Raw genomic sequence first — 22,452 nt, forward strand, 5'->3', positions numbered from 1 at the left:
TACATTTCTCTTGCATTTTTGTTTCAGTTTTCAGTTAAGTTATTTAGTTCCAATTTCAAAAACTATACCCCATTGATGGTGGTGGAACCAAGGTCCAAGGTCCAATATATAAATCATTTTGAGATGTCAACAACGACAACAACAACAACAACAACAACAAATTCAACAATACTAATAATAATATTAAAGATCAACTCAACCAGTATAGTTGTGTGTTGTAAAACACCCAAGGTGATAATTCCCAAGGTTTTTAGGACTTAACAGGATTTGATACACTACTCTACACTACACTACACTACACTACACCAAGAAACAAACAAACAAACAAACAAACAAACAAATAACCCCATATGTTACACAAAATGAGAAAGAACGTAGAAAATTTCACATTTCATTTCACATTTCATTTTTTTTCTTTTTTTTTTTGGAACAATTCAAGTTGCAACTAATACCATCGGAAATAGAACAAATAGAACAAATAGAGACCACCATCACCATCACCATTAAAGAAAAAGAAAAAGAAAAGATTCAAAGATTCAAAGATTCAAATGGGGGGAGGGAGGTTAGGGTTTTAATTAATGAATATCCGTAACGGAAAAAAAAAAAAAAAAAAAAAACCAGAAGTTAGACAAAACCAAAAACCAAAGCAGAAAGAAAAAGAAAAAAGAAAAAGAAAAAGAAAAAAAGGGAATTAAAGTTATCTTTTAAGTTTTTGGTTGTTAGTTATGTATGTTCTAAAAAAAAAAAAATTCAATGTTACAAATCAAACAATTTTTTATATAAAGTTTATGTGGCCTTATTCTAAAACAAATTTTATTGGTTATTGGTTATTGTTATGGTTATTGGTTATGGTTATGGTTATGGTTATGGTTATGGTTATGATGAATAAATAAATATAGAAATAAATATAAAGTTATAATAGATTTTGCATTCATTATGTACAAAATTCAAACTTTATATTTATATAATATATGAAACATACAGTAGTATAATAGTGATATCAATAGGATAGTATAGCTAATATCCAAAGTTTCAAAATTCCAAAGTTCCAAAGTTGCAAATTCTCGAATTTTCTCGAATTTTCTTGATTTTTTTTTTTTTTTTGTTTTTATGTTAAGAATTGATTTGAAACAGTAATATATTACGAAGAAAGGAAAGAAATACACGATGACGAGTAAACAAGTAAACAAGTAAATAAATAATAATTATCTCCATTAAAACAAATTCCTATAGTCACCAAGAAAATACGAAGAAAAGAAAAGAAAAGAAAAGAAAAAAAAAGATAAGTGACTTGAAAATAGAGATGGAGTTAACTTCAATAGATTTGTGATTTGTGATTTAATCAATTAATATATATATATATATATATCACACACACACATACATATCCCATGATGAGTTTTAACAAACTTTAAATAAAGAAAATTATTTAATAAATTCCTCTTTTGTAACCCCCCCCCTTCTTCTTCTTCTTCTTTTTTTTTTTTAAACCATCATTCCCTGTAGATTCACAACCATGGTTAATATACCTCCCTCTACCTTTCTACCTCTCTACCTCTCTACCTCTATACCCCTCTCTATCGCTAGATCCGCGATTACGTAAGTAATGAGAATATTATCAAATGACATAAAACATCCTTGACATGATTATCAAAAAAAAAAAAAAGAAAAATAGAGAAGTAAGAAATGAAAACCTATACCAGTTCTTTTTTTTTTTTTTTGCAATATTTGCAATATTTGAGTGTGAATTACGCCTCTTGCACCCCAGTGAATTTATTATTTATTTACGCGGAGGAAGGAAGAAAAGTTCCCGAAATAAATTATAATATATTTTATAATAATAATAATAATAATATTCTTTACTTCAGTTTCAAAACGGAAAAGAAAAAGAAAAATTTTATATTTCTGTGATAAATTTCAATCCTCTAAAAAAGAAGAAGAAGAATAATAATTTCTGTATTGGTTTCACTAACAACGACGAGGGATGGTGGTAGGGAACGGGAAGAAAGAAAGAAAGAAAACAAACAAAGAAACAAACAAATAATATTGTTCTATTCTATTATATTGTAAAAGAAAGTTCACACAAGAAGGTAAGAAAGTAAATTGATTGATTAACTAACTAACTAACTAAAACTAAGAGTCCACAATTATTGATATTTGGATTTATATTTGGATTTATTATTTCCATTATTATTTCCATTATTATTCCGTAATTATTTTTCCATCCATCCATCCATTCTTTGTATCTTTGTATCCTTGTTTGTTTCTATGTTTCTATGTTACAATAAATATTATTATTATTATTAATATTATTCCTGTCAAGAAATTTCTATACTTTTGTTCATGTTACCACCCCCGAATATCCGCCCTACCCTTCTCCCCATCCGTCTCTTCTACCTTATCTTAACCCTGATGAAACCAAAAAAAAAAAAAAAAAAAAGAAATAAGTAATAAATAATAAGTAATAAGTAACTTGTTTTATTATTCTATTCCTTCAATATAATATACTTTAATGATGATGATTATGATGCTTGATTCCAAATAAAAAAAAGAGAGTTCAAGATTTAGATTCAGTTTGAAATGGGTTTAAATTCTAATTTTGCCACTTTCTTTAAAACCAAAAAAAAAAAAAAAACTTTGACAGGGTGAGTAGTATCAGTCTATATCTATACTCCATATATATTCTATATTCTATATGCTATTCTATATTCTATATTCTAGTATCGTAATCAAAAGTTAATTGCAATTAATTATTTTAAAAGGTAAAATTGTCTTGTAACATTGAAAAATAAGAATATAACTGTCATCGTATATCACAAATCTGGAAACATATACGGAGAAAAAAACAAAAAAAGAAAGTTTTTTTTTTTTTTTTCTTAACTTTGGTTTGAAGTTTATTTTCCATTTTTGTTTCGTTTTGTTTTGTTTAGTTTAGTTTTGTTTAGTAACTTTTATTGTTTGTATTAATCATTTCTTCTTCTTCTTCTTCTTTTTTTGTCATATGGGAATCTAAATTGGTGATGTATTGATATTGATATTGATATTGATATTGGTAGTAAATAATAATATCAGTTTGTACACAATTCAAATTATTAATGGGGACTACCAAATGTACTAGGTAGGGTTCAAGATTAACATTAAGAGTAAGAGTAAGCAAAAACAAGAGATAATTATTTTCGGAAGTTTAGTTAAAATATAAAGACAGAGACAGAAAGACAGAAAGAGAAAGAGACAGAAAGAGAAAGAGAGCCGAAAAAAGAAAATTAAAGGTTAAAGGGAATTATTACACAAATATATATGTCTATATGTCTATATGTCTATATGTCTATGTTTGTGTTTGTGTATAGTCGGTGCAGTTCTAAAACACGGGCTGCATAACTATGCATAGACAAATTACAACTACAACAACAACTACAACATCAACTTAAAAAGAGAATACTTATACTTATTAACTTTAAAAATACCCAACCAACCAACTAAACCAACCAACTAAACAAACTAAACAAACTAAACTTTAAATAATGGAAAAAAAAACAAGGAACAAAATTAAATGAAATGAAATGAGAGAAAAAAAAGGTTAATAATTGTTGGATTTACAGTTTTGGGTTTTTATTTTTTGAAAGTTTTATTTTTTTTAAGACAAAAAAGACAACCACAACAACAACAACCACCACGACATTCACGACTACCAAGTAACACAAACCCTCTTCTCCCTCCCTCTTCTCAATGGGGGGTTTGTGTGTGAATCTGTCACACTCAATGTCAGATAGACATTTCATTTAATCACACACCCATACATATACATATACATATATACATATATACATACATATATATACAATAGTCATTATATAGGAAGGCATGCACTAACAAAAATCTTTTTTTTTTCTTTTTTTCTTTTTTTCTTTTTTTCTATTTTCTTTTTTTTTTTTTTTAATATAAATATTGAAATGTTTAACACAACTTTGAATAACCAATATTTTAAATCTCAAAACTTTTTTTTTTTTTAGGTTTTGAATTTATTCCTTATAATTTTAACTCTTCAAGTCAATCTACTATCAATTAGATCATCAACAACTATCACCAACAACTATCAACAACTATCATCATTAGTATTATTACTACTACTACTACTACTACTTCTGGTACTACCTACTACTAATTCAGCCCTGTACTAGCTACAATTATTAATATCAAATTAAATAAATTAAATAAATTACCATCCCCCCACCACTCCACCCCCACCCCTCAATTTGTCTTTTGGATATACTTTAGATTAACCAATAGATCTCCCATCATCATCATCATAATCATCATTTATTGTTAGTTTCAAAACAATTACAACTAAGGATATTTTTGAAAATTTAAATACATTTTATTTTCTTGTGGCAAATATATCTGTATTATCAAGTAATTGTGTGTACAATAAAGTAGGAGATACACACATAAACAAGATAATACTCCCCCCTTCCACTCCCACTACCTCCTAGAAAAGAAAAAATTTCCCTTTTTTTTCTACTAATTATATCTATATCGATTATCTTAGTTTTGTTTTGAGATTTGAAGTTTGATCATTCCTTTTTTTGTTTTTTTTTTTTGGTTGGGTCTTTCCTTAAATAATCATAATAATTGTTTAAAAAAAAGATCTAAAGAAATCTCGGTTAACTGGTTAATTTCGAATTTCAATTTTAGTCAGATATATTATACAATACAGATATATTCATATTCATATTGATATTCATATTCATATTCAATTTTTTTTTTTAAAAAAAAACATCTGACATTCCTTAACAAAAAACCCCCTTTTTTTTTGGGAAAAGATAAAAATTGAACCCTGACATCATCTTTGTGGAATTTGGGTTTTTTTTTTTTTTTTTTTTTTTTTCAAAATAATATATATATTTCACCTATTGTCTATTGATACCGCCACCCTATTGTTTTATATATATTTATTACAAAAGGTTAAGCCCGTTTATTATTTAATTGGACAGAGAAAAAAAAAAAATAAAACAAATTCATACCCTGCATAAGAATTCAATTCAATTCAATTCAATTCAATTCAATTCCAACCACACCAAACCAAACCAAACCAAACCAAACCAAACCATCAAATTAACAAAAAAGAAGAAGAAAAACAACAACAATCTAGATTAACTTCCAACAGATCAACTTTATTCTGAGTTTAAAATTTAGAAAGATTATTGTTCAACAAGCATAAACAGTTTATTGAATTTAATTTAATTTAATTTAATTTTTTTGTTTCTGTTTTTGTTTTTGTCTTTGTCTTTCTTTATTAGTTTGCGCTTTTAACTATCCGTTTTCAGGGGTCGGGTGTCCTTATATTCTAAAGCGGTATCTGCAAGATTTGTTTTTTTTTTTTCCAGTTTCCAACTTTTCCAAGTTTTTCCAAGTTTTTCCAAGTTTTTCTCGGTTTTCCGTGGTATTCTTGGTTTTCTCGGTTTTCTCAGTTTCCGTGGTTTCTTGTTTCTTGTTTCCGTTTTCCGAGTTTTTTTTTTTTTTTTTTTGAAGGGGGTTTATTTGTTACTGTTTGTGTGTTCTTTAATTATATAACACAACAATAACTTTTTTTTTTTTTTATCAGGGATTAATTATACTCAATTAAGTAAATACAATCTTCCCTTAATTAGAAAACAATTCCAAACACACAACACACAACACACAACACAACAACGCAACAACAACATACAACTAATTTACTAAACTTCATTGCAGCAACGGTTTTTATTTTCCCACATAAAAAAAAAACCGTTTACACATACATACATACATATAAAGGAACAAAGCATCTTAGACCTTACAGATTTTTCTTTCTTTTTAATTAAACCATCTAAATCAAAAATATTTCACAATTGGAATATATATATATAATAACAATAACAATAAAGGAAGAAGAAGAAGAAGAGAAAGAAAACCAAATAAAAAAAGAAACCAATTATTATTAATATTAATATTATTATTAATATTATAATTAATTCAAATTCCCATTTGTTCAATTTTTATTTTTTTATTTTTTTTAATTTTTTTTTTTCACCAAAAAATTTTTTTCTTTGTTTTTTGAAACCCTTGCCGTTCCTTTGTTTATTGACATTTATTTTGGTGATAATTATTTATTATATTATATTATATTCTTTTTTTTTTTTTTGTTTTGAACAAGAAGAAGAATTCATTCATTCATTTATTCATTCAATAAATTATTTAAAGAATATAAATCTTCACAATATTTGCATTACAAGGTATTAAAACAACTTATTAACTCAATTAATTCAATCAATAACAACCATTCCTCAAAAGAATAAAAAAAAAAAAAAACCTGTTTTACTACGCCCGCAAAAAAACGTGGAACCACTCTCCTTCCCTACCAATCCTACCAATCTCTTAAGTGACTAATCAAATAAGTTACTTAATTATCAAAAAACAAAGGAAAAACAAAGGAAAAGGAAAAGGGACAAAAAAAAGAAAGGATCCAAGTTTCAATATCTGTGTTTTCCAATTGTGGGTTTTTTTGTTTTTTTTTTTCTTTTTAAGGGGGTTTGAAAATTTTAATATTAATTTTGAATTTTTTAAAAAAACAAAATAGTAATACTAAAATAATGTCTAATTCCAGTTTAGTCCCCACATATAATGGATATATCCATAACACAAGAGATGCATTAGCTGTGATTCAACAAGTTATTGATAAACAATTAGAACCAGTTTCTCGAAGACCTCATGAACGTGAACGAAATCTGCTTATAGTATCAGGAAATGTATTTGTATTTATTGAACAAATGTCAGGAATAAAAAGATGGACTGATGGAATTTCATGGTCACCTTCAAGAATTCAAGGACGATTTTTAGTTTATGGTGAATTGGATAAAAAAAATTTGATTGATAAAGATAAGAAAAAGAAAAAGAAACGTAAGTTTGGTCCTAATGATGAATACGATAATAGTGTTAATGATTCAGATTATGGCGGTGGTGTTGGTGTTGGTGGTGGTGGTGGAGGAGGATATAATAACCACCTTCATAACGACAATACAAATCATCTCAATAGAAATGCTCGATTAAGTTCAATGTTACTTGGGTCTGGTACTGGTAGTATCACTCATAATATACTAGATAATAAATCATTATCAACTACAACATCAGCAACAACAGCAGCAACAACAACAACAGGAATGATTACTTCTTCAAATCATAACAATAATTCAATGCTTTCTCACAATGTTATCCCTGCATCAAGTTCATTTTTATGTGATTATAAAACCAGTCTAGGTAATGGACCTATGGTATCAACTGCTATACTGCAAAATGGATTAGTGAAAAAAACCATCACTGTGACAACTACAACCAAAGAATTAAATATGGAAGGTAAAAATGAAACTCAAACAATTCATCTTGTAAGTTATTATAATAAAGAAGATGTTGATTCAGGGAAATTACAACGTCCTTCAGAATCTGATTTAAAACATGTTCAAATTTCTCCAACATTATGGACCCTGGTTCAAGAAAATTCATTAGGAGGTAAAGGTCCAATTGAAGATGAAGAAAGTTATGGAATCGATATTCATAATCAATATACAAATGTTACTTATGTTCCACAACAACATCAACAACAACAACAACAACAACATCAACAACAACTTCAACAACAACAACATCAGCAACTTCAACATCAACATCAACATCAACCACTTCTTCATCATTCTCCATCGGTAATAGGAAGTACAACCAGTATTGTCAATAATAATTCATCAATATCCAATGGAAGTTATGGTAATAGTTATTCGAAAAATATGTCACGTTCATACAATAAATATTCCAATTCCCAAGTTTCTCAATTACTGTATCTGTTACCACCTTCTCAATCAGATTCATTGATTACAACAAATTCAATTGGAACAACATCTACAAATGTGAAACGTGAAGATGATTCACATAACAATAATATTAATTCATCTAGTGGAAATGAGAATCAATATATAAATGCCCTTGGTCATCTGCATACTTTGTCATATGGTGGTCAAGGATATACAACTGATACTACTACTACTGGTACTGGTACTGGTACTGGTACTGGTATGGCAACACCAGCATATAATAATTATTCACAAACAACTACAAATACAAACATCACTACACCTTTGCAACAACAAAATCAATATGGTCAATATGTTCAATATGGGGTGGCTCCAAGTACCATAAGTGGTACCAATTCTAATTCCAATTCCAACTCCAATTCCAACTCCAACTCCAACTCCAACTCCAATAATAATTCCAATAATAATAATAATACTATTGGTGGTGGTGGTACTGTGGCGCATAATATTCCTCAAGATGTTTATTCTGGTCATTATACAAGTTTTACTCAACCTCATTATCCCCAACAAATTTATCCTCAATATCATATGACTACAAATAATTCAATTGATCAATATAATACAAATTCAATTAATCATCATCAATATCACTCAACCATTAACACTAACACTAACACTTCTACTACCAACAACAACAACAACAACAATAATAATAATAATAGTTTTTCTCGTACAACAGGAGTAGGATCTAAACGTAAATCAAGTGTTATTAGTAATAGTAATAGTAATAGTACTAGTGGTGGTGGTAATAATAACAATAACAATAATTATAGTTATAGTTCAAATAGTTCTATTTCAACTACTCGACCACTGATAATTAGTACTAATACAACAACAACAACAAATAGTACAACTACTGGAAATTCTAGTTTTAGTGGATCTAGTAATAATATAACTACAAATTCATTAATGAATAATCCTTGGTTTAATAGTGCTACAAATATGGGATTAAATTCAAATTATATTACAAGTTCAAATAATAATAGTACTAGTGGTGGTAATCATGGTGGTGGTGGTGGAATTGGAATTGGAAATAATGAATATGAACCAATGCCTTTAACTAATAGTAATACTACTACTACTGCTGGTGCTGGTGCTGCTAATATTCCTGGTTACTATCAACAGCAACAACAACAACATATTCCTTCTCATGTTGGTTCTATTACTCAACAACAACAACAACAAGTAGTTAGTGGAGTGACAACATCACATATTATTCATAATCATCCTTATCTTCATCATCAAACATATGGACAAGGATCTAATAATTCTAATTCTGGTGATAATTCAATTCTTAGTGGCAACAATAATAATGGTGGTAGATCAAGTAATAATAATAATAATATAATTACTAGTTCTTCAGGTATCACAAGTTCTTCTTCTTCTAATAATAATAATAATACTAGTGGTGATAGAACTTTAATATCTACTGGAACAACAACAGCAACAACAACAACAGCATCAGCAACAACATCAGCAACAACAGCATCAACAGCAATAACAACAACAACAGCACAAGAAGAATCAGTAGGTGGTAATTCTTCAGGTTCATATTATACTAGTACTAATTAAAAAAAAAAATGCTTAGTGGGGTTGGGTTTGGGTTTGGGTTGGGTGTTTTTTTTTTTTTTTTAGAGATTTTGATTGTAAAGCCACCCCTCTCCGCCGCCGCCGCCGCTTGTTTGCTTGCTTGTTTGATTGATTTGTTTGATTCTTACATATGTCCAAGTGTACAAAGGTAATGTGTGTTGTGATTTGATTTGATTTGATTAAAGTTCTAATTATTATTATTATTATTATGATATCTTATTTTCAATATTTTTGTGTTTATATAAATAGATATATATATTGTGGATTTCTGAATTATCACTCTTATAGTATTTACAGTCTTATTGTATGTGTGTATGTTTTGATATATATATATATATATACTAATATACTAATATACTAATATACTAATATAGGTTTTACATGATTAATATATTTACTGTGCTTTTTTTTTTTTGGTACGTAATATTATTATTATTATTATTATTTGTAAATTCATTTGCAATCAGGTGAAGTTAAAAAAAAAAAAAAAAAAAAAAAAAGGTGCTGGAGAAAGAGTATTCTTTGTGGGGGGTGATATTGAATAAGAGAGAGAGAGAGAGATATATAAATGAATAATAATGATAATGATTATGTATTAACCATTTGTCATTGCAAAAATCAACTTTGATATATATGAAGTCAAAACAACAAAAAAAAGGAAATAGAGAAATGGTGGATGTTTTGTATATATATATTTATATATATATATATTTTTTTTCTTTTTGAACAAAAGGTTTGATTTAAAAATATTCGAAAAAAAAAAAAAGAAAAAAGTACACAAAAATCATAAAGATAATATCAAATCCATATCCATATCCATATCCATATCCATATCAATTCATAACCCTATTTCATGATTAACATACTTTTATTATACGTAAAGCCAAAAAAAAAAAAAATAATAATAATAAAATAAATTTATTTATTTAAATCCATGAAAACTTTAATTCCAAATTCAGAATTTTAAGTATCGAACAAACAAACTAACAAACTTACAAACAAACTTATAAACTAACAAACTAAGAAACTAACAAACTAAGAAACAAACTAACAAACTAACAAACAAACTTACAAACAAAAATTTGAAGTAAATATTTTTTAAAAAAAAAAAATGAAAAAAAAAAAAGAAATTTTATTTAATTGAAGATCTCTCGTTTTTTTTTATACAATATTTTTTAAAAAACTATCGCTACCACTAATAATAATAATAATGATAATAATAATAAGAAGAATCAAAATTTAGAGTTTTATAAGTTATAAGTTATAGTTAATAGGTTATGTATAATAATTTTTTCATTACTTTTAACATTAATTTTTGACCAATAATGAAAAAATAAATAGATAGAGTTTGTGTGTGTGTGTGTGTGACAAAAAAAATAAACCAATTTTAATGCAATGAAGAAAGAAGAAAGAAGAAAGAAGATAAAATCCTTGGGAATAATAATAATAATAATAATAATAATAATAAGATTTATTTATTTATTCCTTTAGGGGCAAGAAGTAGTAGTAGTAGTAGTAGTAGTAGTAGTAGTAGTAGTAGTAGTAGTAGTAGTAGTACTAGTAGTAGTAGTAGTAGCAAAAGAACCAAAAAAAAAGTTGCAGCATTAAGGCGGTATATTGCAGTTTAAGTAATTTTGCAGCTTTGACAATATGCAGTACCGCCAAAAAAATTGGGGTTTAGGTGTTGGTGTTGATTGAATTTGGATATATTTACGGATTGAAAGTTCAAAGATTATACACACTATCGCCTCCTCAAATAGTTCCATTATGGTAGTATGGGCTATTCCCCCCGCCCCCCCCTTTTCAATTATTCATCATTGATTTAATTTCCTAAATAATAATAAAAAAAAACAAAAAAAAAATGCCTCAAAGTCAACTTCTGGTGGTAAATGAAATTTGGTTGTTGTTGTTGTTGTTGTTGTTGTTGTTGTTGTTGTTGTTGTTGTTGTTGTTGTTGTAGTTGTTGTTTTGCCACTTTTATATGGTGAGATCAATTCTCTTCATTCTTATATTCCTTACGATATATTATATTTCTTACAACACTATTAATATAAAGGTATATATTCTGTTTTGGAAAAGATTTACTAGTTTATTCTAACAATACTGCTAAGAGTTTGTTTAATATATTTTTGAAATTGACTTGAAATAGATAAGTGGTGAGAGGGGGAGGATAAATGTTCATGAATTTCTTTGAATAAAAAAAATGACAAAGGATTTATTTCATTATTGTTTTCACTAGATTATAGATTCACAGATATTGTTTGTAAAAATCTATTAAGTGTATTATTATTAAGAATGGGAAATGTCTTGTTGTGAATTACAAGATTACAAACAAATTACTCCATTCCCAAATTCAATAAATCCTGATTTTGATTGAAATCTTGTTTGACTATAGTATTGACAATATATAGGAAGACAAAACAATATCACTTCAAATACATATCTATAAATTTTGAATCTAATAATATTATAATTAAATTAATAACTAGAGGGTGTTCAAAGTTCCAATTTAATCATTTTTTCTGGACACACACACAATTCAAAATATTTCCATTACCCCCTTAAAATTAATCTTCATTATTTTATTTAACAATACTAGTACTACTACTACTTACAAAAAGGCAAAGGTTTTTTGATTTATTTTTTAACATACAAATCAAACAAAGTTAACTTTATTATTATTATTATTATTATTAGCATGATTCGGCTATTTTTTCTGTCATCCCTTTTTTTGGGTAAAAATACAGTTTTCATTCTTTTGGTTTGTTTAACCGAATTCAATTTTTTTTTTCTTTTTCTTTTTATGATAATTAAACTGTGTGTTGGGGATACAATTGGTTTTAATAAAACTATTAAGATCAACAATTAAGTTTAAAAATTAAGTTTTTAATTAAAAACTTTGATACTTCTATACATTATTGTTATTGGTCTATTACCAAAAAACAAAAAAAAAAAAAAACCCAAACAACCAACAACCAAAACATATTTTTTTGCAACAATGGCTAATTAAAAAAAAAAAAAAAAAAGGAAAAGCAAGAACTAGATAATTAGTACTGATTCAATACAAAACGTTTATTATTATTTGAGACAGGTTAATTCTCAATTGATGGTTTAAATTGAAGAATGAACGAGTATTGGAACCTCAGTTAATAAAGTAAACTAGAAACATATTGAACCTGGCATATTAATGTGAATAGGATTTAATCAAGAAGTTATCAACTGAGCTTTCTCTGAACCAAAAAATTTCTAAACTGGATGAATTTCAGGTTATTACTTACTTCTGAAGAAAGTTTTTGTAATATGCTACTTCTAAATATTAGAAATTTATAGTTGATCAACATTTGAGGTTTATTTCTCATATGTCCAAAAAGCTTTGATATATATATATATATATATATATATATATGCTAGGAAATTATTAATTCTAGCTTAACTACAGATTTATTTCAAAGAGACTACTCTAATTAAATGACATGCTACAGTTTTTGTCCACCTAAATTCCCTGTATCATGAAGTACCATAAATTTTTGTCAAAAATACAACTTGTCTCTTATTAATAGCTTACTAAACATACAACCAAATAGGGGGGGTTTTTCTAGTCATTGAAAATCACAAATGACCAGTAAATTAAGAGAACCCCATTTTTTCAATGATTGCAAAAACTGTCTAAAAAAAAAAAGGAGAGAGAAAAATGTTTCTTTGCAACACAGCTTATAAAAAGTTTTGCGTACGTTTGTGATTAATAGATTGATCATTTTTTGTTACACATAATCGGTTGTCAATATAAATAATTTGACCAATCAGAATCACAGAAAAAAAAAATTCTTTAATGTTTAGTTTTTTCCTGAATATTCCGGTCGGATCTAAATGTTTCTTTTGTGATGTAGGTACCATCTTAATCAACAATATTTTTCAAAAGGGTCACACCTTTATTGATTATCATCAACTAGATTTGCCACAGTCTTTTTTTTTTTAAAAAAAAAAAAAAAATAAAGATGGTTATGGAAATTCCAATGCAAAGTCTGTGTGTGTGCATGTGTGCGTGTATGACCCAAAAATAATTGGTTGTAAATGAAAAAGAAGAAGAAGAAGAAGATGTGTGTGTGCGCGTGCGTGCGTGCGTGTGTGATCTATATATATATTTTTTATTTTTTTGGATCAACGTTGTCACTGTTTCATACTCTCTCACTCAATCTATTTAATATTATTTGATTGGTTTTCATTTCATCATTTTCAACAAAAACACACACACACTCTCTCTCTCTAAGAAAACAAAGAACAATACAATACAAAAAAAAGAAAAGAAAAGCAAAAAAAAAATTTCCATCAAAAAAATCCCTCCTCTTCTTTTTTTTTTTTTTTTTTTCAAATTCATCAAGATTTAATAGATCATTAATAACTATTCAATAATGTCCACTCCAAGTGAATATAAACTCCCTCAATATACTGTCAAAGATTACGCTTCATTTGCTTTAGCTGGTGCTATTGGTTGTGGTGCTACTCATGGTGCCATGACTCCAATTGATGTCGTCAAAACTAGAATCCAATTAGAACCAACCGTTTATAACAAAGGTATGTTGGGTTCTTTTAAACAAGTTGTTCAAACTGAAGGTGCTGGTGCTCTTTTAACTGGGTTGGGTCCAACTGTTTTGGGTTATTCTTTACAAGGTGCTTTCAAATTTGGTGGTTACGAATTATTCAAGAAAACTTTTATTGAATATTTGGGTTATGACACTGCTAAACAATATAAAGATTCAATTTATATTGGTTCATCTGCTTTAGCTGAATTTTTTGCTGATATTGCTTTATGTCCATTGGAAGCTACTAGAATTAGATTGGTTTCTCAACCAACTTTTGCCAATGGATTAATTGGTGGATTCTCAAGAATTTTGAAAGAAGAAGGTGTTGGTTCATTCTATAATGGATTCACTCCAATCTTATTCAAACAAATTCCATATAATATTGCTAAATTCTTGGTTTTCGAAAGAGCTAATGAAGCCATTTATAATGCTATTCCAACTCCAAAAGTCGATTTATCCAATGCTGCTCATACTGCTGTTAACTTGGGTGCCGGTATCATTGCTGGTTGTGCTGCTGCCATTGTTTCTCAACCTGCTGATACTTTATTGTCTAAAGTCAACAAAACCAAGAAAGCTCCAGGTCAATCCACTGTTGGTTTGTTGGTCCAATTAGCTAAACAATTGGGTGTCACTGGTTCATTCGCCGGTTTACCAACAAGATTGGTTATGGTTGGTACTTTGACTTCCTTACAATTCACCATCTACGGTTCATTGAAGAAAGCTTTGGACTGTCCACCAGCCGTTGCTTTGTAAGCAGGTTTGTGATAAGGATTTAGTTTACCATGAATGAATAAGCGGGATTTAGGGAGAGGGGGAGTAGGAGGAGGAAGAAGAAGAAGAATATAATGGAAAAACGTTTAGAAATATGAGGAAAGTGAAGAAAAGTATAAAGATTTTGTATGTTTTGTCAATTGGAAGATATTTTTGTTACAATCTTACTGTGAATAATTATTTATTTTTACTATTATTATTTATTTTATTTTATTTTTTATTGTTTTTATTATTCTTATTATTATTTGATTTGATAGAGAGACATTATTAGAAAGAAAGAAGAAGAAGAACGATTCCACCCTTCCAAATAATTTTGAATTATGTATATATGTAGTTGTGGCTGTTAATCAATTGCAAAAGAAGAACATTTAGATCAATTATTTATTTTTATTCATTCTATTTCATTCTTATTGATGTTTGTATAGTCCTTTGTTTTATTCATTCTAGTTTATTTAACCTTGTTTAATAAAGTTAATTATACAAAAAGTTGATGTAAAAAAAAATTGAAAATGGATTGTTTTGCACATCTTATCTGTTCTTTTATTTTTTAGTCCTGCAACCATTATGAAAGTTGAAAGTTGTAACTACAAAACTTCTTTGTATAAATTGGTTAATCCTCCAAATGATTTTTCCAATAGATACTCTAAATTAATACTTTCTATTGTTGGTATATGAAATTCTGGTGTAATTTCTAACCAAATGTTTGGAGCACGTGCAATGGAATCTGCCAAGGTTTTTTTAAAAAATATTCTACAACTACTGTTTGAGTTTTCATTTAATATTAACAACTGTAGATTACCAACAAGTAAAGGTTTCCCCAAAACCTTTTCTTTCGTCACATAAGGATCTTTTCAAATGGATTTCCTGGTTTGTTTATTTGGCCATTTGAACGATGATGTATGGACAAAAAAAAAAAAAACGGATCATAATATGTTTATCGTCTAATAGAGATCAATTGGGAATAAACCAAAAATCACAAAGCAATCACTGGAATTGACATATTTAGAGATAAAGCATGGTTTTTATATACTAGTTACTATCGCCTTGGTTATGTAGGCAAATTATCGGCTTTATATATGGCTTATATCCCGCCAGGTTATCCCAGTTTTTACCTCTTTATAGTATTGATACCCACGTTATAGGCTTAACAATAACCTATAATACATCCTTAATTGACTTTTAAAGAATATTAATGGCAATTGGATTTCCTGTTTAAGACGATATTCCCTTTTTTTTTTTTTTTTTTTTTTTTCTCTCTCTTCGGTTATTGTATGCTTATGGGCTATGCCATGCTATGGTATGCCATACTATGATTTATTAACAAACACAAAAAACCAACAGACGAAAGACAAAAAAAAAAAAATCACCCTTTTCTTACTTCAATTCACATAATTTTACTTTCGTCTCGATTTTTGTTATGAAAGCAATTATAAACAAATATATATATATATATATATATCAAATAACGGTTCTAGTTTTTATATGTTCAACTTCTCTTTGGCAGGGGGAGGGGGGTGGGTTCTTTCCTCCGGAAACCAATTGCCCTGACTACCCGAAAAATAGAGACATAAAGAATGGCGGCAAAAACGGAACAGTATTAATTAATTGATATATGTACCCAACCAAAACCAAGTTATTGTCTAACAATATATGAATTGCTATTGTATATTTACACCCCCCTTCCTCCCTCCCATTAAGGTCATTACTATTAATTCCCCTAGTCATCCCCTATACATACATATATATATATATATATATATATATTTCAAGTTATCTTATATTTGCGTAATTGAAATTCTCTTCTTGTTTTTCTTTTTCTTTTTTTTAAAAAAAAAAAAAAGTGAAGTACAAAATCCGATTTTTTTTTTTTTTTTTACAACTACACACGTTATGAATTTTTTTGCAACATTTTTATTATCAATTTTATTAATTTTCAATCAATATCTTCAAATTGAAGCGTATCCAATATTATCGAAAAAATCATTATTATTAACTCCAACATCACCAGTTTTCACTTTACTTGCTGTTCATAAAGGGAATTTAACTCAAGCTGATATTGTTACATTTAATAAATCATCAATTACTATTGGGAATCGAGGATCTCCATTATTTGGTAGAATTGATGGTAAAAATAATTATACTTTAAATATTGCTTCATTTAATAACCTCACCACCAGTACTAATACTAGAAACTCTACAATTTGGTCAATCAATGCATATATTGATAGATCTAGTAATTTATTAAGTGCTGCTGCTGCTGCTGCTGGTGCTGCTGCTATTGCTGAAACAACTCATAAAAATAATGAATCAATAATTGTTGAAAGTAATGGATTTGCTATTGAAGATGGTTATTTATCATTTGAAAATTCAACCAATTTTTTAGCATGTCCAATAACTACATCAATCACTAATTCTACAACTACCAATGGTAATGGGAATGGAAATAATTCTACCAGTAGTAATGGCAATAATAATAATAATAATAATAGTAATGGAGCAATTGCATTTGAAATTTATGCTAATCCAAAAGGTAAAACTGTTTGTCCAAAAAATATTCAAGGTTATGATATTAAATTATTAACAGAATTGATTGTAACTTATTCATATTCGGAAAAATTCAATTCTAATGGATTTTTCAAAAGACAAATTACAAAAAATTTAGAATAATTTTTTTTTTTGAAATGTACAATAAATTCTAAGAAAAAGTATGGTTTATTTGGTTTATGGCCACCATTTATTAACTTGTTTCTTTAATTTCTTCACTATTATTAGGTTTAGTTTTTTTACCCCTGCCCCTGTCCCTGCCCTCCCTTTTTTTTTTATTAATATTCTATATCCGTTATATATATATATATATGTATTTTTCTTATTTCTGGTTTTTTTTTTTTTTTTTTTTTTTTTTTTTTCTAATCTTCTAATATATATATTCAATATTTACATCACTAGGCAAATATCTATTACAATGTTTGTTGAATTTTTTAGTTGTTGCTGTTTTTTTTTTTTTTTTTAACTAAAAATACAATATAAATATTATACAGAACTATAAGGAGGAGGAGAATCTTCTTGACATTTTGAACTAAGTAAAACAATGGGTGTATCAATAACCACTTCATAATGATGCATTTTATTATCAATATCAGGTTTAGAAATTCGGAAAGTAACTTGTAATCGATGTTTTATTTCAATATGTCGAAAATTAGAATCAGGGAATAATGTATGATCACCAATTTCATTTAAACTAGCACCACTAGTTTCCACGGCTCCTAAACGTGGAGATAAAGGGTTGTTGTTGTTGTTGTTGTTGTTGTTGTTGTTGTTGTTGGTACTATTATTATCATTCATACTGATGGTTGATCCCCTTCTTGATGTATGAGGCAGATCTGAACCTTCTTCTTCTATGGCTGATGTCATGATTAAACTATCAGACATGGTAGTTAAAAATGGTAAAGAAGCATTAATCTCTAAAGGTGTAGCAATCATTGGTTGATCTTTATTATTCTTTTGTTTGACATTTTTGGGGTGGTGGTTACAATTATTATCATTCTCAATTTCATAACAAGAAAATAAAAGATTGTTTTCTGGACATTTTATAACTTCTTGTTTATATGCCTCAAGATATCCACCAGAAGATTGTTTGCTTTTCGTTTTCAATTCATACAATGATACAACTCTTTCACGAACTTTATTCTCTTTACAAGCAGGATGAATACAAAATGGATCTTCACTATCATAATCATATTCTCGTGATAAGTTCCTCGAAACATAAGTTATTCTCTCCAATACATTAAATTTAATACGTTTAATAACCACATCTTTCACCATTGGCAGTAATTTCACATTTATCATATGTTCACAACCTAAAGTGACATATTTTCTTGGGAAAGTTATAATATAATGTACGGCATCATTCCAAACCCTATTGACATATATTGGTTTATCAGCAATTGAATTACCAATATTTGGTGGAGTACGAACCATAGGTAAATTATAAGATGCTGACACTTTTGATTTCCGATTGAACTTATCAGTATATTTATTGAATTCAACCAGTAATGTATGGGCTAATGTACCATTAATAGAAACAATTGAAGCAGGTATATGTTCTGGTAATAAAATGGGTAACAAAAATACATAAAGACCAGCTTTATATGAATCAGGGGTAGAAGAATTAGATGTTGAATTTGTTGATGTTGAACTTGATGTTGGTGAAGTTGATAAAGGTGATGTAATATTATTTATATCCAAATCATCATCCAGTAAACTATTTGATGAACTTTTGGGTTCATCAATATTAATTAATTTATATTCTCTAGTCCGATTAATAAGGTCTTCTGGTCCTAAATTTTTCAGTTTAACATCATTAGAATTAGAACTATTAATATAATAATCAGCATCACTCAAAGAAGTGCGCCATTCCATGTTTCCAATAGGAAATTTCTCTTTGGCATGAGTACGATTATATGTATCCCCTGTTGGCCATAATATAGTGGTTAAAGATTGAAATTGGAAATGAAGATCTTTGATAATCAAGGAATCTTTAGTTAATTCAATAATCACAGCAAATGTATGGGGAATTGGACATTCTGAATCTATCTTTGAAGTCAAGTAATTTGGTGAATGGAATGATTTCATTTTAGAAAATAAATCTGGTGGTGGTGGAGAATCCAGGAAATCAGTTTGTGAATGATTTGTACTGTCAACTGGCAGTATGGTATTAGTAGACATTGGTATTTGGTCGTCATTCCTATCCTCGGCGATTATTACACCCCCATTTTCATCGTCTTCATAAGTAAAACTTGTTGAGCTTGCTGCTGGTAAATAAATACAATTATTAGTGTTGGACACATAAACTTTACAAAATTTCGTTTCTGATCCTTGTGATATTGTCTTCAACGCAATAGGGTTTTGTAAATCCAAATCTTGTAACATGTTGAGTAATTTCTTCAGAATGATATGTGCTGTTTCTTGTTTCACTAAATCTTTAGTTTTATTTTTGGAAAAATAAGCTGGTGATATTGCTTCTCCATGTCCAACTGATTTAGAACGTGAACGGGATCGGGATACTCTTGCCCCATTAGATGTGAGGGGATCAACAGTATAATTATCGTAATTATTTTGATGATGTTGGTGGGAAATAAATGAAAATGACCCAGCACGCTGTCGTAAATTATCAACAACATTATTTAAATGATGATGATTAGTTGATTCTCGAACATAACAATGACCATTATCCATACTTAGCCTTCTCGATTTATTTTGAGAATTAGTGGCAGCAATTTCCAAGATTGATGGTTCAGATTGACGTCTATGAGTGCTAACCTTGCTTATGAATTTATCAAACCCAAATGTCATAGTGTATTTGAATAGTATTGGTTTGCTAGTATTATTCAAGGAGGAAGAAATAAGGGATATTAGTTAATCAAAATATTATGGACATCCACCAGGATATAGGTTGAAACTTTTTGGATTGGGAAAATTTTAGTTCGATAAGAGACAAAAAAACAAAAAAAGAAAGAAAGATATATATGTGTTGGGGTGTATAAACTCTTCCAAACAAAGTAAACAGAAGGAACTTTTTTTGAAATAAAATTAGTCGAATGATTGAAAACAATACTTTGAGTTGTTAACTTTCCTTTTGAATATGTTTTGTTTTTACTTTTTTAGAAGTTTAATTTATTTTAATTTATGTGTATTATCCTGTTGATCTTTTCTTTTTTTTTTTTTTCTCTTTCTTTCCGTGGCGATAGTTAACAGTGGTGGTCGTGGTGGTCGTGGTGCGTCAAAGGAGGGGCGGGCCAATGAGGGAATAAAAAAAAAAACTAATTTGAATGACTCGTCGTATGTGTAAGGTTGTGTGGGTATTGGTTTGTTTCTTTTTCTCCTTATTCAATTTTAAATTTTGAAAGAAAGAAAGAAAGAATCAGTCGTTGTCAAATTGATGATTAAAATATTGTTGGCAGAAGTGACAACTACGTAACTTTTTAGGTATAGAGATTTCTAAATCGACAATATGGCTCTTATATATATATCATTCCACTTTTCCCCCTCAAGTTTAAGCAAGTTTGATTGTTTACATGAGAACCCCATAGGATAGGATATTGATAACGAAAAACACCAAACCAAGAAAAATATCGCATACAAAAATTCCCCAAGCCTACAATAAGGTGCAAAAATAAAGCATATGTTTATTTTTAGTATTGAGTCTAAATTTTTTTTTTAAGATATATGATGATGACCCGCCCCAAAAATAGTCAAAACATCTACGATAACAGAAATGAACTGATGTATTGTGTAGCTATACCTCTCCTTCACTACTACTATCCCAAAGTGGTGGTGGAAGAGGTTGTTTCCGATAACTGCAAAGTAGCGTATCTTGAGGTGTGCTCTTGTCACCGAGTAATCAAGAGAGTTGGTGCAGAATCGGCAAAATGATTTCGATTTATGACACGAAACAAAAGCTTTGCTTTCTTGACACATGGTTATACTCTTTAAGATTGCATCAAGTGAAACTAAATGAACAACTAAAAACTATGATTAAATGAAAGTAGTTTCAAATTGAAAGTATTAGGCCTATGATGTAATAAAAGATGATTGATAACCACGCCACGAACATGCACAACTGGTGCATTGGTTTCGCGTAGGAAATGCTCGCTCTCTTAAATTAGATTCTGGTTTTTTTCTTGTTTCTCGATGTTTCCTTCCCCCCTCCCCTCTCCCCCCACAATCTATCCCCGGTTCCTTAGATACAACTAATTACGAATACACCAAATAACAACAAATGAAAAAGAAAGGAAATGTAATAATAGACGTAACAGCGTAACACCCAATGTTGAAGCCTTGTAATTGAAACAGGGTTTTTATTTCCCATATCAGAAACAAAATTTACTAATCTATCTTTACACCAGTTGGATTGGACTCTGTTGGTAGACCTTTTCCTCTTATCAAAAGATAACAATATACAACAAGGCTGAGCTAAAAGTTTTCAATTTTGGTGGTTATCTTAATTTCCCTCCCCTCACATATACACACTTACATTACTAGTTGATATGTTTTTCTTGTTTTCCAAGTCCTTTCATTAATAAAACTGGTTTGGGTAGCAACCTAAAGTCAAGAAATCCAATCAAATAAGCGAAACAAGAAAAAATAAAAACAACCACTATAATATAACAAGACAAGAAAAATAAAAATGTAAATTAATGACTTATAATAATAGTTGATTATTAAATGGGCCAAGTCATGATTCGAAAGTTTTTAAATATCTATTCATGACTCTTTTTTTAGTTTTTTTGGTAACATTTTGCGTCTACTTCGTAGTAAATATTTACGAATGCTAAATTGTGCACTTTCCCATTATGAGCTCTCATTAGTCACTAGCAGTTTAGCCCACATATCGATATTTGCAGTTTAAAAAACAATTATTCCCCCATAGATTTGAGATTTAAATTATCATTATGATTTCTAGTATATGCAACTGGTAGCAACAAGTTTACGAAATTATTAAGTAATCCCAGGTAGCTGCTTTCAATGTAATGTGAATTACAGTAACCCCTTTAAAGTCAATTCACATAAAATTCAAATCCTTTAGGATTTGTGTTTTGATTTTAATATCTATGGAGATAGATTTATACCAT

General features: G+C 28.5%; 4 protein-coding genes across 4 annotated transcripts; 3 read left to right on the forward strand and 1 right to left on the reverse strand. All coding sequences in view use genetic code 12, as the record gives it.

Annotated features, from left to right (window-relative positions):
* Nucleotides 1-6,611: 6,611 nt before the first annotated feature.
* Nucleotides 6,612-9,452, forward strand: CD36_09540 (conserved hypothetical protein; the record flags this gene model as incomplete). Its single annotated transcript, XM_002417553.1, has 1 exon — nucleotides 6,612-9,452. The coding sequence occupies one exon, from the start codon at nucleotides 6,612-6,614 to the stop codon at nucleotides 9,450-9,452; it is 2,841 nt and encodes a 946-aa protein (XP_002417598.1).
* Nucleotides 9,453-13,879: 4,427 nt separating this feature from the next.
* On the forward strand, nucleotides 13,880-14,803 carry CD36_09550 (mitochondrial import receptor, putative; the record flags this gene model as incomplete). The annotated part of the gene is made up of 1 exon (XM_002417554.1): nucleotides 13,880-14,803. One exon carries the CDS (start codon nucleotides 13,880-13,882, stop codon nucleotides 14,801-14,803), a length of 924 nt encoding a protein of 307 aa, XP_002417599.1.
* A 1,908-nt stretch (nucleotides 14,804-16,711) lies between these two features.
* CD36_09560 (conserved hypothetical protein) lies at nucleotides 16,712-17,488 on the forward strand (the record flags this gene model as incomplete). The annotated part of the gene is made up of 1 exon (XM_002417555.1): nucleotides 16,712-17,488. The coding sequence occupies one exon, from the start codon at nucleotides 16,712-16,714 to the stop codon at nucleotides 17,486-17,488; it is 777 nt and encodes a 258-aa protein (XP_002417600.1).
* A 363-nt stretch (nucleotides 17,489-17,851) lies between these two features.
* Nucleotides 17,852-20,173, reverse strand: CD36_09570 (conserved hypothetical protein; the record flags this gene model as incomplete). The annotated part of the gene is made up of 1 exon (XM_002417556.1): nucleotides 17,852-20,173. The coding sequence occupies one exon, from the start codon at nucleotides 20,171-20,173 to the stop codon at nucleotides 17,852-17,854; it is 2,322 nt and encodes a 773-aa protein (XP_002417601.1).
* Between the last annotated feature and the right edge of the window lie 2,279 nt (nucleotides 20,174-22,452).

This window comes from Candida dubliniensis, chromosome 1 (assembly GCF_000026945.1).
Source record: "Candida dubliniensis CD36 chromosome 1, complete sequence".
In the NCBI taxonomy this organism is placed as follows: domain Eukaryota; kingdom Fungi; phylum Ascomycota; class Pichiomycetes; order Serinales; family Debaryomycetaceae; genus Candida; species Candida dubliniensis.